Raw genomic sequence first — 16,142 nt, 5'->3', positions numbered from 1 at the left:
CAAAATTTGTTGGCTGCTTCAATTTCAGAAGGAAGGAATCTGTTTGGAGACCTCGTACACATTGAATCGGCTCGTTCGTGGACTGGCTTCGCCCAGACTTGACAGTCGAGCTGGCTTCTTTTCCACATTAGTGGGTCTGTTGTCATCATTTAGTTCAATAAAGATTGATGATGTTTTCGCAGCCATTGATAAAGAACTGCAGTCAACAGGCAGCAAAACGAAAGGCGTAAGTAAAATTAGTACTGTAACCCTTATGGGCCAAAGAAATATGACTGTGAACCATTAGCCATTGTCTAAATTTTGGATTGTTAGCCATTTCATTGCAAATTTATTAGATAGAGGCAAATTCTGAACATTCATGGCAGATACATGGGAAGTCCCCACCAAAGGTAGACTAATTGTAAAGTTTCACAGTTAGTAATGTGTTGTTTAACAGCCCTCAATTATTATAGATATTGGTACTATTTTCTTGGAAAAATACTAATGTAGTCAAGTAAAGGTTAAGTTGCTGATAACAGATAAACAGCAGCTATTTCATATAACTTGATGCGAAGTGCTAGAGTGCCTTAAATTTACTGGGCTAAATTTATCTTGTGTAAGCACAAATAGTGTTAAGCAGTCGGCTATAGTGGTAGTTAATTGTGAATACTTGAGCAGAGCAAGCATTTAACAAGGTACTTGTCTTTTGTTAATGAATGCTTTGTCTCGTGCCACATCGATGAAAATTCTACTTCTTCATGAGATGTAGAGAACACAATAAATATCGGAAATATCAAGAAATATTAAGCTAAGTTTTTGAAATAAGAATTACAAAATATAGTTGGCCTACATTGCAATACCCATGTACTCAAATTTTACTCAGTTTCCTCAGTGTTACTGGTTAAGGTCAGATACTCAACGATTTCTCAAGTCCTCCCCCTCCCACCCTCCCAGATCAAATGTAGAATGGGTTACAGTTTAATGGTTTTGACCAATGGCATCTTATTTAGTTTGTAAATGATATTTTGTGTATTTCTGAGCCACAGATAATAAATGGGTTATCTTGGGGATGAGACATAAAAACATAAATTTAAATTAAGAACTGTAGCATAAAAAGAAATAAATGGTGTACACATTTCATTGTGTCATTTTAAAGAATTCCCTTTCGTAAATAAAAACTGATTTTCTTCGTGCAATGTATTTTATTTCTTCCAGATGCATTTTGTCTTTCACTTTAAGGCACCTTCAGTGGGATATGAAATGATACCGTTTTGTTTTCATATGATATTTGTAAATTATGAAACAGTTCACATCTTGTTTTTCTTATAAACAAGTTATTAATTATAGTTTGTTGCATTTTTCGATGGCATTTTTTCCTCAGGTTGTTCATGCCGGAGCTCACACAATGACTTCACATAAGCACATTTTCATGTTCCAAACTTTTGTTTCACAATTTTCATATTGTTTGCCCATACCACAACATGAAAATGGAAGTAAATTCAGAACATGGAAATATGCTTATGTTTCATAAGTGAAGTTATAGTGTGGCCTCCAGCATGTGACCAGATGAGAGGAAAGGCAGATACCAGCTAAAAATCCGAAGAACTGTAAGTAATCACTTATTTACATAAAAAATGAGACATTGTTTTGTAATCTACAAATATCACATGTCAAAACAAAACTGTTGTTCTAGATGCCACTGAGGAGGCTATAAAGTAAAAGGCAAAAAGCATTGGAATAAATGATACATTACAACAACAAAAAGCTGCTTTTATTTTCAAAATGAATATTTCTCTGTATGCTACAGATGGTGGCAATGCAAACAGACTTGTTAACATTTCAGTTTATTTGTCATCATGAGATCTGGTAATGAGTGTTTGTAGTCTGTTAGGTGTTGTAAGCCTCTATAAATTTTATATTTAATTCTGAGCAATTTTCAGAAATTTGGGTAGAGTTATTTTTCATTATGGACAATTTTGAGATGTTTGTTGTTCGTTTGTAGGTATAGATTTGTCTGTGCCAATGGTACGGATGACCTGAGTGATGTGCATGTAAATACATTGGCCACAATTCTGCTTAATTTTTTGGGTCGACAGAAGCGTCCGATCCCACGCGTCGGCTTTGACCCGTGACGTAAGGGTGTTGTCGTGTGTGACGTCATGACGGCGCGTAGTTTGGTTTGAGTGTGGCTGTCTCCAGTTCTGTTTTATCTTATTTTATTTACTTTTCTGATCTGTTCGTTCTATCTCATGAGATTTTTTTTTTTTTTTTTTTTTTTTAAATTTAAAAACTCTTATTACTTATTTTAATTATCTGTTTCCTCCAATTTCTGTTTTAGTTTATTATATTTATCTTTCTGATCTGTTCGTTCTATCCCATGAGATTTTTTTTTTTTTTTTAAAAGACAAAAACACTAATCAGCTACTGAAGCATCTTCATCTTCTATGGGTTGCAGGGGTTACGACCCTGGGGAGGTGGGTGGGTATTCATGCGTGGCTGTCTTCACTTACACGTTGTAGCTACACAAGGCGTCTAAATTTGTTTATATTTAAAATATAGTTTGCCCCCCACCCAAAACACCCCATTTCCCGCGCTTGTCCTGATAGTGTCATTAGGCTTCTTGTGGAAAGTGTGTGTGTTTGTTTTTGTTTCCGCCATATTTGTGACGTCATGGGTCAAAGCAGACGGGTGGGATCGGACGCTTCCGTATTTCCAATTTAAATTATATTTTTTTTTTTTTTTTTTTTTTTTTTTTTTTTTTTTTTTTTTTTTTTTTTTTTTTTACCAAGATTAGGATTAATCACAGAATTAGTTTGGTACTGTGAGTGGGGCCAAAATATGTGATTGGTGAGTGTGTCAGCATGATTCATTAATGATTTATATGTTTGGAGTTGTAGCAAGGACATATTGTAGCATTCTATTAGAAGATAAATGTAGTTTCAAAACTCTAAGCTGGCTTTGATAAAAATTATCAAGACTTTGGTGTATTGAAGTATCCTGTGTGGCTGTGTGTCAAGGATTGTAGAGTGTCCTCTCTCTGCTCAAGTGACTGTAGGTTCTTTCTCACTGATAGAACAAACTCTAACTGAAACCAGTTGGTGAAAGTGTCACTTGTCATCCAGGCATTCTTTGAATGCCTGTAAATGAATTGTGATGACGACACATTTACGTGCTTGAAGCATCTCGAGCTTTTATTTTTACATATACATAGAGGTTTCATTTTATGCCTGCCAGATTAATTTGTGGCAGAGAGGAGTGTTATTTTGTTTAGATTCATTTTTCAAACCCGCTTTGTTTCCTGTTTTATTATTATTATTATTTTAATTGAGTGTTCTGGTTGGAAGCAATCCGTAACAAAGCACTGTTTCATCAGTTATACGCATTATGATCAAATTTTCATTTAACATCACTTTGTGTAGAATTTCAGGGAACTGTGAAGCAGATTCATTCTCAAGACTGTGCTTCTCCTTCAGTGATTGATTGGCAAATTCTGTGCCGACATTTCCATCTTGAAAACTATCCTTGGGAAGGTACAAGTTCTCTTTGTTGCCATGTAAATCAAAGTGGAATTTATGAGCTTGGGCTTTAATAAGTCGCCCAGAAAGTGCCACACCATCACTACTCTGTATTAATAACCGTCCATAAAGGCACTTGGAAGTTCCCTGTCTTTTTCCAGTTTAGTTCTTTTCGTGTCCATTCCCACATCACTTTCAGCTATGTCTACAAAACTTCTAAATTTATTCTCTTCTTTCACCCATCTGCTGACTGTTCCTTCAGGAACACCACATTTGCATGATAAACTTGCTTTAGTTCCACTAACCTTCACGTGACCAAAAATTTTTATTGTATCACTCACAGAATACGCTGCATAGGTAGCAAAGCAGCAAAATCATTGGAGGCAGTTTAGTGTGCTTGTGGGTGAGAGAGAGATGAAGAGAAGGAAAGAAAACAGTGGAATTTTCATGGCGTGTTTAGATGAGAGAGAGAGAGAGAGAGCATCAGCATGACTGCTTTATACTTGTGTAGTGATGAGTATTGAGTTGCCACATACTTACTCATACAAGTTAAATTCTTTGGTTTGTGGTTTTTGATTGTAGATTTATTGTGCTGCTTGTCACCTCATTGTCAGCTATTGTACTCGGAGAGAGAAAATAACTTTATAAAACCAATTATATTTATAAGAGTTCTTTCTCTTAGTTTGTGAAAAGACTTGAAATGCATAGTTCTTCAGGTTGATATTATTTTAGCGAAGTGCTCAAGAGGGCTAGCAGAGCCCCAGAGCTCTGTGGAACACACTTGGAGTATCACTGTTGTACAATAATGCATCTTACTCTTTACAGATTTATAGATCACTTCCAGCATTATTGAATGTGAATATATGAACAATAGTGGCAAGTTCTCTGAACATGTTAGGATGGCAGTGATCTGACTGCCTTCCAAGCCACTTTTTCGCTCATCACTGGTTCCTTTTGCTTGTCGTCTTGGAGCATGTAGTTACTGTAATTGCAGTATGTGCGAGTTTTACATCATTGAGTGCTGACATGTTCACTCCAAAGGCAGAATTTTACCTGACGCATCCCGGGCATAAATATAGCACAGTTGTATAGCGTCTTTCTTGGTCTTGCACTTTCGCACAGTATATTGACACAGTATTGTTGCTCAATAAATATTGAACATGTGAGGGCCACTTAATGGCTTTATTAATCCCCTATGTCAGCAAATGTCAGCACCACTCCGGGAACTCTACACATTTCATTCGATGGCTGCAAGAACTATGCCTTCATAAGCAGGACCTTATGATGAGCTTGAATGTGGTCTCCGCATCACCAGAGTGAAGCTTTCTGTCTCCCTCAGGCTGATTATGGAGGAATTTATTGCTACACTGAATAACCACTTCATATTCATCTTCACATCTACATAGTTTCTCTTGAATGGTGACTACAGTAAGACTTCGTTTATACATTTTTCAAGGGACTATAGGAAAAAAGTATAAGTGTGAGAGACATATATATGAAATATAGTATCAAATTAATTGGTAAACACAAATGAAAAACCAGTAAATAAAAAGTTACATTCGACAAAACATTATATAGGCATACTAGCGCTCTAATGCTGCAGTGCACATTGACAAAAATAATACCATACGTGTTTGAAATTATTTAAATGCACTGAAGGAGGAATATGTAAAAGCAAATAAATTTAATGTGTACTGCAGTCATGAAAATTTTTTATTTCCACAGAAGTTGTGGATTTTCTCCTTTATATTCTCGGGGTATATCCTGGCCCTACTTCACGGCTAATAGCATCCACAATTTTTTTTATAGCTCTTACTTTTTGTTCTGTTTTTGTATTCAGGATGTTGTAAGCTACACAGTGTTTCATCTGCCGCGAATATTTCTATCAATTTCATTATATATGTGATGCACCGTTTAAATTTGGGAGTCATATTGACAAACATTGTGTGTCAGACAGCTGCAACGATGCTAGTGCTCCCAGCACTTGATTTCTCCATGCAGTAAATGTAAGGTGAACGGTTCTTGTGATGAAATCTAAGGCAAGGTGCTAGATATGATCAAAGAAAATTGATCAATGTCTGACTTTGACAAAGTTCCTTATTACACTATCAAATTTTATTATAGTCTAATATCGGCTTTACCAATCCATGTCCTGGCAGTCTACTCCGAAACACTGCATCATAACTTGTGAGAGAGAACGAAAACGTACAAGTGAGAAAAAGGTACAAATGAAGCTTTACTGTGTTGTGAACAAATGGTAGGTGTTGCTGTGGGTTGCCATCTGCCACTGGTTATGGCAAACGTATTCATGGAGGATTTCAAAGAGAAACCGCTGGGAAAATCTGAACTGAAGCGCACATGCTTTTTCAGATACCCTGTTGAACCTAATGGTGGTGTAGTCACACAGGAATGAAAAGCTTCAAAAGTTTCTCCAACATTTGAAATTCTCTGTATCCTAGCATAAAATTCACCATGGGGGTGGAAGAGCATGGCGAACTCCCATTTTTGCATGTCCTAGTGAAGTGCAAGCAGGCAGCACTGTAGGACAAAATGTGTGCAGGAAAGTCACTCGTACTGATTTGTATTTCCATACCTCAGGCTGTCACTGTCCTTTGCAGCCATTCTTCATAGCATGAGTGCATCAGCAGTGTCAATCCTTTCAACTTAACAGAATATTCTTAACTTCTCTTGCTGATTTTTGATGGGAATATGTTATAGATCTGTTCGATTGAATTTAAGTCAAAGTGGCGGGGAGATCTTCGTACAACAAGAAATATGATTATCTTTCAAAATTTTAAAATCTTGACCATGGTGTACACAATCCTAAGTTTATTTGCACAGCAATTTGTTGTAGGCATTGCCCACTCTCATATACTCTTATTGAGATACTGTTCTTCTCGATCATTGCAAAATATTTTCTTTGCTAGGAAGCAAGGGTGGGATCTTAACTGTCTTGATACATGATATGTATGGGATGTTTACTAGTCTCAAGTAGACCAGTGCATCTGTCTGTTTGATCTACAGCAAGTCATTCCTGCAATAAGTTCATTTGTACTATTCATTTCATCAGCTTTCTGTAATAAAATTATGTTTTACTGTTTATGTGTTTGACAGAATTTAGAGTATTGTTAACAAGTTTATACTCTTAGATTATGAAATTTGCTGATTGCTTTACAGGTGATGCCATTCTACATGTTTAGTAAAAAATACAGTAGGTTTTCGGTAGTGCACATGAACAGTTGCACTTCTCAAATACAGACTACACAAGGTTATTCATAAATATGTAAGAGGTTTCAGAACATTACTGTGCAAAAATACAGAAAAATGACACACATCATTGCATAGAACATTTCATCAAAGTTTTGATTTGTAATGCATGCCGTGGTATAGTTGTAGAGAACTAAGTTGCAATGGTTCAGTGATTTTGTATCAGATATCAGGTAAAAGCAACAACAAACAAAACAGTCTATGGGTGGTACAAAACACTCCGTGAAACTGGCTGGTTATGCAGTGCGAGTAAAACAGGCCAGTCAGGACCATCAGCAGAGAAGGTGGAGCGTATATGGGAATTGTTTGTCATGAGTTTGAAGAATTGAAACTTGGAGAGATGCACTTTCCACTAATAAGTGCCTCTTTTCTGTATGTCTCGTAGTTTCTGCGCAGTCATTTTCTGAAACCCCGAGGTACATCTAAAAAGGTAATTGTGAATAACCCCTGTACCTGCAGCTTGCAGGGGGCCACATGACCCCCTGACCTTTAACAGCTTGCACAGCCAGTTCCAGTATTTGCATTAAGCAAGATGTTTCAGTCCCAGTATTTGCATTAAGCAAGATGTTTCAGTCAGTTGATAAGCTTGGTTTGACTGTTTTCATTTGATGTTACTTTTTGAAGTAATTTTGTGGAGTGATCAGTTTCTGGGAGGAAAAGTTGATTCTAGTGATAAAACAGTTTGGGACTCTGCCATGATTGTCTTGATCACATTCCTTTAAATAGCTAGTTAGACTTACAGTACAGATATTTTGTAATGCAGTGATAAATAATCTACATAAAGTTCAAGAAGAAAACAATGCCTTGACAATTACAGTACCATTTAAAATGACCATCATGACCAATAACTGAAATTTGATGTTGGCTTAGAAAGAGGTGAATGGTGTTGCCAGAAGAATTTACATTCACTTGTCAAGTTAGATAAATTGTTAGCTTAAAGAGTAAATTGTAAATTTCTTTTTTGCAACTCTTCATGCTCCATAGTCAGACCTCGACGCTGAGTGCCTGTAAAGCCTCCCCCCCCCCCCCCCCCTCCATAGGCACATTAATAATTCAGAAATTTTAGCGCAAGTGGTGATAATGAAACAGGTCATTATTATTCTTGTTGAAGTATTTTTTACTTTTATATTTATTCATCAGTGTGTGAGCAGCTTGTATTCACATATAAAAACCAATTATGTCCAATACATTACTGGAAAGTGCTCATTTGTTTTCTCATATAAAAACCAATTATGTCCAATATGTTACTGGAAAGTGCTCATTCCACATTATTGGAATATTTTTCAAATCGTCTATAGAATGTAACATAGTTTACATTGCTGTTTTATGTGTGTAGATCAGTTGGGGATCATTATTTCACAGTTATGTGCTATGATAAATGTGTGTTTATACTTAGTATATTTGTGGAAATAGGTGGTAGTCATTGTACATATTTCTTTTTTTTTTTAGGAGACTGGTGAAATATACAGTGGACGTGTTCTTGCATATGGCTCATTTATTGAATCTGGTTTATTTCTGAAAGGAACTGCCGAGCAACAAAAAGAAATAGTGAAGAACTTATTGGATGCTGGATCGAAAAAGAGTTATTTGCCACTTGCAGCAGCCTCCTTTATCATCAAAATTTTGAGTAGTGTAAGTTTGTTTTGCTATGGTATTTAGGACCTTTGATATTTAGCTGTGATTTATCATTCCTTGTGTATTGTAGTAATTATTTTGTTTGTGCCAGCAGACTACTTTGAGTGGTACACATTTCTGCGGCGCATTTTTCATCATTATTACCTCTTTCACTCAGTAGATGCTTCTGTGATGGTTAGTGCTTTAAAGTCAGTGCCTGGAAGGCAAAGGGTCATGGGATTGAATCATGGCTGGACCACAGATTTTTCAGTGTGCCCTTAACCTTGCTGTCATCTCTCAGTGGTGTGCCAGAAATGACACTTTGTTCTGATTCCTCACTAAACTGTAAATCCTCTTTCCCGAGTTGGATGACTGTGGTAGGTTAGGGACGCACAAGTTGCCAAAATGACATCAAATTGACACCAGGTCAGTGAACCACACGAAATTATTATTATTAGTCCCGTAAAAATCACAACAAACAAAACTTGTGTACTAGATAAATTATTTTCCTCTCTAAAGCCGTGATACATTCATTAACAAATGGGGTAATACTAAAATAAGGCAGTGTGTTTGGAGAACAGTTGTGTACCTTATAAATAATAACCCATTTTCATTCAGTTTCCTTCACATTCACTTACATATACACTATGCTCATATACCAGTGTAACCATTGTGCACGTGAGGATAAATGTGCAGGTGTGTGTGTAAATTATTTGAAAAATTGTGTTTCATTGGGGGGGGGGGGGGTGGAGGGTGTTTACTTGCTGAATGAATCAGATGCACAAATCACAGGATCGAGCTTCCCTCCAGTTGGCTGCATCAGAATTCTGACATTTATTTGATGAGTGTCACATCTTCTGCCAAAGCATCAAGATAGAATGAGTACCGTACACCTAAATAGGGGGCCATCTCACCCCTTACCTATGGGATGAGCTCTTTTTGTAAAGCTGCTGGTGCAACGTTCCTTGTTTCGCTTAGTTCGTAGCCTTCGAAAGTGATGAAAATTTAAATGCAACACAGCAGCAAACCAGCTAAAGTGCAATGCAAGAAAAAGCAGGTATGCCTTAGTTTTTGTGCAGCTGTGTTCCGTGAAGTGCAGTGTGGCAACACACAGTTAGAAAATAAAACTTTAGTGAGGATATGGTGGTGGAAACTGGATTTACTGAAAGATGTAGAAGAGATTAGCATACAAAAACTGTAATGTAAACTATTAAACTTGTTCCTTAACAGTTACAACATTCTGTACAAAATTAATTTCTTATTAAAATGATATTGCCCTGTCTTATGATACATTACTGAGTGCAAGTTGTGTGAGCAAATAATTTTGCTTAATTTCATATCGACAATCAGATTAATTGACCTTAACCTGTAAAGAGAAATCGAGATAAAAATTTGCCTCTTTCAAACTCAACATAAATTATGTGTGAGCAAGCAATGGAGTGACAGTGTTACCAGATATTTTCACATATCTCAGTCTTTACAAAATCAAATTTCCAAAAAGTAACGTCCTCTGCTTTTACATCCCTTGTGTACTGCAAGTTATTTCCAGATACTCAGCAGTTTGACCAACACCTGCCACACACTCATTTATTTCTCACAGAATTCTCCACTGGCAACGACAATGCTATTAACAACCAAAGTCACATTGCTTGTCCTCAGAACCTCTGTGGCATATCATATAATCTGTTGAAGACTTCTGTTTGAACAATATCCAGCGTACAACTATGAAGTATGATACATCGAATAAAAAGAGCGCTCACATCACTTCATACCAATACCAAAAATAGCTAGAAATCTTACAATCCACTCAAGCATGGAGACGCTGCAGCCTTTGTATAGATTCACTCTATATCTCTCCTTTTTTTTTTTCTTCGATGTTGGGTCCTTCTTCAGCGTCATGCGGGATGGATCCTGTAGCAGAGAGCTTATTTTACGGTGCTAGTCATCAGCACACAGTAGAACTGTCATTTCCTTTATTAGCAGATAGGACTATTGTGTTTTCATCTTCTCGCAGTACTCGTAGTGCTTTCCATTCTGATGTCATATTTGGTTTCAGAAGTTGAGGTTTGCTGTTGACCCTGTATTTCCTCTACCTTTTCTGCTGGGAAGCCATGGATTGCTTTTTTAACACCACTGAAAAAATGGAATGATCTTATGGCATTGTTGGCCAGGAGGCCCCATTCGGGGGAGTTTGGCCGCCATATTGCAAGTCCTTTTTAGTTGACACCACTTCCGCGACTTGCAAGTCAACGGTGTGATGTGTCATACAGAAAATTTGAGAGGTTGGTGGGAGCTCGGGTAAAGTTGGAGAGTGTCAGTGATACAAGAACTGTAAGTATGAAGGAGAAAGAACTGGATGCCACAACAACCTAGGTCCTCTCGAAAGGGCTGACCTTCATTCCTGTTCCAGGCACAGTATGAAAAAAGGACATTATTAGTAGTGTTGAAGAAACAGTCTTTGGCGTGCCAGTGAAAAAGGCAGAGGAAATTGGGCAGAAAACATGCAGTAACATCCACAAATCCCACCTGCTGAAACCAGAAGTGACAACAGCAGAACAGACAGCACGCTAAAAGAAGATGAAAACATGATAGACTTATCTGCTGGCAATGGAAATGTGACATCTGTATTGTGTGCCGATGAATACCAACAGGAAATACGTATTCTGATGCAGGATCCAGCCTACAGAAAGTTGAAGGAGGACCCAAAAATGAAGATGACAAAGAAAGCATTAGCATTGCTTCTCGAGCCAGGTCTAATGAAAGAAGATATGAAGCAGCTGTCCAAAGTCTCCAGCACCTCTCTGGTTTTGTGGACTGCAGGAAATTCACAGAGAAAGTATACCATTGGGTCATATAATAAACACCATTACTGCACCCGTAAGTGGACTGGCCAAGTATCTAGCCTCACTTTCAAAACCCGTATTGGGACACTAGAGTCCAATGTGAAGAACCTGGCCAATTTCATTGCCTTATTGAAAGAGCCGCAGCTGCAGAAGGACGATCTGTTGGTGAGCTTTGATGTAACATCTTTCTTTTTGCGAGTACCATTTCAAGATGCCTTGGTACGCTGAGCAGATCACTTTAAGCTTCAAACGGTAAAGCTGTTTGAACATGTAGTCACCATAACCTACTTCAAATGTAGTGAGCAATTCTATGAACAAGTTGATGGACTAGCCATTGGCTCGCTACTTGCACCCAGAATTGCCAATCTCTATATGAAGCACTTTGAGATAACAACACTAAAAACTGCATTGCTGAAACCTAAACACTTCCTCCGTTACAGTAGATGGCAGCTTTGTCGTGTGGAAAAACAGCAGAGTGGCCCTGATTGAGTTCCTGGATCACCTGAACAGCATCCATCAAAACATGCAGTTCATGATTGATCTGGAACACAATGGATGTCTTCCTTCTTCAGACATTATAACAAGAAGAAAAGCAACGATATTCTAGGAGATGCAGTTTACAGAAAGAAGACTCACACAGATTTACACTTTAATGCAACAACCTGTCACCTTGTGGCTCAGTGGTAAGCTGTCTCAACATCTCTAGTACACAGGCACTTGCCATTTGTGACAGTGACAGCCTTCCAGCTGAGCTGAGCTGCAACACCTTAGAGATGTGTTTCTCCCAAATTTTTACAGCAAAATTCAGATTGAATGTGCATTACAGATTGAATGTGTGCTAAAGACAATGAATGATGCTGCCATGTGCAAAGAGGAAGAGAAAAAGGAAGGGGAACTCCCCTTCATTCCCTCTACTGGGCTTCCTTCCCTCAGCCAAACTATGAGAATCCTCAGAAAAAACATCATCAAGGGCATCTTTCGATCACACAAAAAATGAAAGCTTTGCTAGTCACAGCAAAGGACAAACTACAACTGCAAATACCGAGTACATTCAGCATTCCTCACAAGTGTGGCTGCCAGGACATCAGTCAAACGCAGCTCTACGTCTGGGACATAAAGTTAAATCAGCTGTGGAGGAACAAAGCCTCAAAAGAGGGATATACACTGAAATCTGAGAAAATAAAAATATTGTGCCAACCTAAGGGCTTTTGGGAGAGTACCATTAAATAGTGTATTGTGACAAGGCTCCATAACATCTCGTCGACAGGGATGAGCGCTATAAGCTGAGTTCAGCGTGGACCCCCCACACTAGCAGCTGTACACCGAGAATGCACCAAGTAGTTGACACTTAGCAAGTCTGAATGGACAGAAAGTCGAACAGAAGTCCACTCCTTCCACTTCAGGTTGCTGGACCCCGCACTTGGGGTAGGGGTGGGGAGAGCTGGCCGTCACGTGTGTGTGTGTGTGTGTGTGTGTGTGTGTGTGTGTGTGTGTGTGTGTGTGATATCATATGCATATGATGGGAAAGTCTACATTCAGATATGAATCAGGTAAGTTTACTTGTTGGTGACACTACTGTCCAGAAATGATGCTCAATTTGAAAAGAAACAAGTGAGTAGTATTAGGTTGTGAAAATGGCATACACCACAAAGATTCATATGTTGGCTAAAAACATTCAAAAACTAATGCTAGAGTAGCAAAATTTGAAGCATATGTTCTTTCTATAGGAAGATTAGAAAAAGTACGTGGGCAGTATCAGAAGAAAATGTGGATTCCGCTGCACCTTTACCACAACTGTGACATAATGGGAGATAGGAGAAAAACTTTTGTGAATTCTGTTCTGTGTTTACTTTTCCTCTTGACTAAGGAGGCAACACTGTTCTCGAGGCAAGCATGTCAGAGGGGAGAGAAGGAAATCAGAAATGTGTGTAACACAGAAAGTTTATGTTGATGTGGTAGATAAACATGTTTAGTTTCTTAATGGAAGTTGCTGGTGTGAAACTACTTTTGGACAGTGCTGCTTGCTTTGAAAACACTCTTTCTTTCTTGATGTTTGTTATTACAAATACCTGTATTTGTTTGTGGATTCAAACATGTTTACGTGCCACTCTAGTGGAAAAAGTATTTGGGAGTCCAGTGAAAATCGGGTTCCTTCATTTAAGCCCTGAAAACATTTAACTAGTTCCCAAAGAAGATATAAAACATAATTAATAAAAAAAGTTCAGTTGGTTGTCAGGAATGTATCGTTTAAGACAGAACCAGGTTTTAGCTGTTAGTAGGGCTACTTATTGTCACTTAATTGTATTTCAGAGAAAGCTGGTTCTTCACATTTCATCATTATGTTGGAATTTCATGTACGGCGATGTGTGGTTTAGCTTATCATTCTGGTCACCTTAGTAAGTTACATTATTTCCACTCATTGCTTTGATAGTCATCTTTTTATAACAAGAGGAAAAGTTTTCACTTTCTGAGAGTGTGGGTGAAGACCCTTTTTATCTTTGAGTGTCTGTCCAGAGATTTAGTAAACGTGTACATATTACATTAGTGTAAACTGTAAAAACTCTTTTGTTTCTGATTGCTGAGCAAACCAATGTGATATTTTGTTTTGGTCTTTCTCAGATTGATGAAACCTTATTTCACAATGTATTGTGGCCAGTCTTAAAGGATGAGGTTGGCAAACCATGGGAAAATCAGTCTATGGAAACACTGTATATTCTGCTCTTAGCAAGCAGGCAGTATCCATCAGTGGTTAAAAAGAAATTTATGATGAAACATCTTGGCACACCAGGACTTATTGTTGAAGACTCGCTGAAAGCCTGTGGCAAACTGCTTATGGTAATTACAGCTGTGTGTAACATGAATTAATGCAATATTTTTAGACCAAGGTTTTATAACAGCTGATGGACTTCATTAATGAAGTAATAATATTTGTGTGTTTATTTAAATTTTGTATGTTACTGGATGAAGATATCACATCATTGAACCTTTCTTAAAATTGAGACACTAGAATGATCCATAAAAGATTTTAGATACTTGATAAAGATAGGTTTATTTTGCTAAACATTGAAAGAAAAGTGATTTTTCTTCTGTTCAGGTAATGACCTACCCCCCCCCCCCCCCCCCCTCTCTCTCTCTCTCTCTCTCTCTCTCTCTATCTCCACTCCCCCCCCCCCCCCTTTTTTTTTTAAAGGAATCACCAGTTCATACTGCAGACCAGCATCCTGTGTATGAAGAATTTTGCCGGCAGTTGACAGAATCTGAGCATTTAATATTATTTTGGGAGACTGGAGTCGATGCACAATTATCCAAACCAACTAACAAAAGGATGACACTAGCTGTGGACATGCTGATATACATTTTGAAGCATTTAAAGGACACCACTTTGGTAAGTTATGAGGAACACTCATGCATAACAGTTATCGAAATAACAAACTGAATTTACTCTGTAGTGAATGCTCTAGCAGCGTAGTTCACAATTTGCAATTGAGAAGTTTTGTCGTGGCCTAGTTTAGCATTATCATGAGGGAGATTACATTAATAAAGAAACAAACAACATATGAGCCGTAGTGTACAGCAGAGTAGTACAGTGTTAAAAAATAAGGCACGTTGTGGCGAGATGCTTTACCTGTATTGCATGGGAAATTGTTATGTGTTGTTTGCACGTCATTAGACAAACATTGACACAGCAAATGTATATATAATGGTCATCCACAAGACCCAGAAGGCGGTTGTAGCACTGCCCTGTTGATTGACTTACAGCAGGCATTTGATGCAGTTCTACACTATTCTTCAATGAAGAAAATACAAATGTATGAAGTATCAGACCAGCTTTGTGATTACGTTGAAGTTTTCGCAGTGAATGTTACACAGCGTGTCATTTATAATGGAGCGAAATCTTCACTTGTAAAAATAGATTCGAGTGTACCCCAGTGGAATGTTCTGAGTGACTACTGCTCATATTATGAGTTGTGTTAAAAAATAAGGTATTTTGGGGAAAAATGGTGTATGTCGATCTTGTTCCCTTCAACGTAGTCCCCATTACATATTAAACAGTGCTTTTTCCAATCTGAGAAACACTTTGGATTAGGTTTTAGCTCTCTCAGCCATGCATTTTTAATTTAATCCTTGCTTTTAAAATGAGAGCCCTTAATTTACTTTTGGGAATACAAAAAGTCACATGAGGCCATGACTGGTGAACATGAGGCTGAAGCATCATTACGGTATTTGTTTTGGCCAAAACTTCTTGCACCAGTACTGAAGTTTGAGCGGGTGTGTTATATTGGTGCAAGAGCGAGTGTGATATCTGGTGGGTGCAAAAGTTTTGCCATAAATCTAGGTGTTGGTGCCCTGCCCCCCACCCCCCCCCCCCCCCCCTTCCGAGATTCATCAGCTGGTGTTGGTGCTGGAGTATCCAGGACACTTGCCATTATCACAGTCTTGATGACCTCCTTTGAGACCCTTATACCACAACAGACAAAAAGGAATACAAACGTCTCAAAAATGAGATCGACAGGAAGTGCAAAACAGCTAAGCAGGGATGGCTAGAGGACAAATGTAAGGATGTTGAGGCTTATCTCACTAGGGGTAAGATAGATACTGCCTACAGGAAAATTAAAGAGACCTTTGGAGAAAAGAGAACCACTTGTATGAATGTCAAGAGCTCAGATGGAAACCCAGTTCTAAGCAAAGAAGGGAAAGGAGAAAGGTGGAAGGAGTACATAGAGGGTCTATACAAGGGCGATGTACTTGAGGACAATATTATGGAAATGGAAGAGGATGTAGATGAAGATGAAATGGGAGATATGATACTGCGTGAAGAGTTTAACAGAGCACTGAAAGACCTGAGTTGAAACAAGGCCCCGGAGTAGACAACATTCCATTAGAACTACTGACAGCCTTGGGAGAGCCAGCCCTGACAAAACTT

At 38.2% G+C, this 16,142-nt stretch overlaps 1 protein-coding gene across 1 annotated transcript in view; it reads left to right on the top strand.

Moving 5' to 3' along the window:
- Positions 1-16,142, top strand: part of LOC124711977 (myb-binding protein 1A-like) — a 104,262-nt gene that overhangs the window by 329 nt on the left and 87,791 nt on the right. The window contains exons 2-5 of the mRNA XM_047242259.1: positions 29-226; positions 8,211-8,393; positions 13,838-14,053; positions 14,409-14,603. Coding sequence (XP_047098215.1) covers positions 29-226; positions 8,211-8,393; positions 13,838-14,053; positions 14,409-14,603 — 792 coding nt within the window. The remainder of the gene's footprint in view (positions 1-28; positions 227-8,210; positions 8,394-13,837; positions 14,054-14,408; positions 14,604-16,142) is intronic.

The sequence above is a fragment of the Schistocerca piceifrons genome, chromosome 8 (genome assembly GCF_021461385.2).
Source record: "Schistocerca piceifrons isolate TAMUIC-IGC-003096 chromosome 8, iqSchPice1.1, whole genome shotgun sequence".
NCBI classification, from domain to species: Eukaryota; Metazoa; Arthropoda; class Insecta; order Orthoptera; family Acrididae; genus Schistocerca; species Schistocerca piceifrons.
The sequence above is the reverse complement of the archived record's forward strand: the minus strand, read 5'-3'. Positions and strand labels throughout refer to the sequence as shown.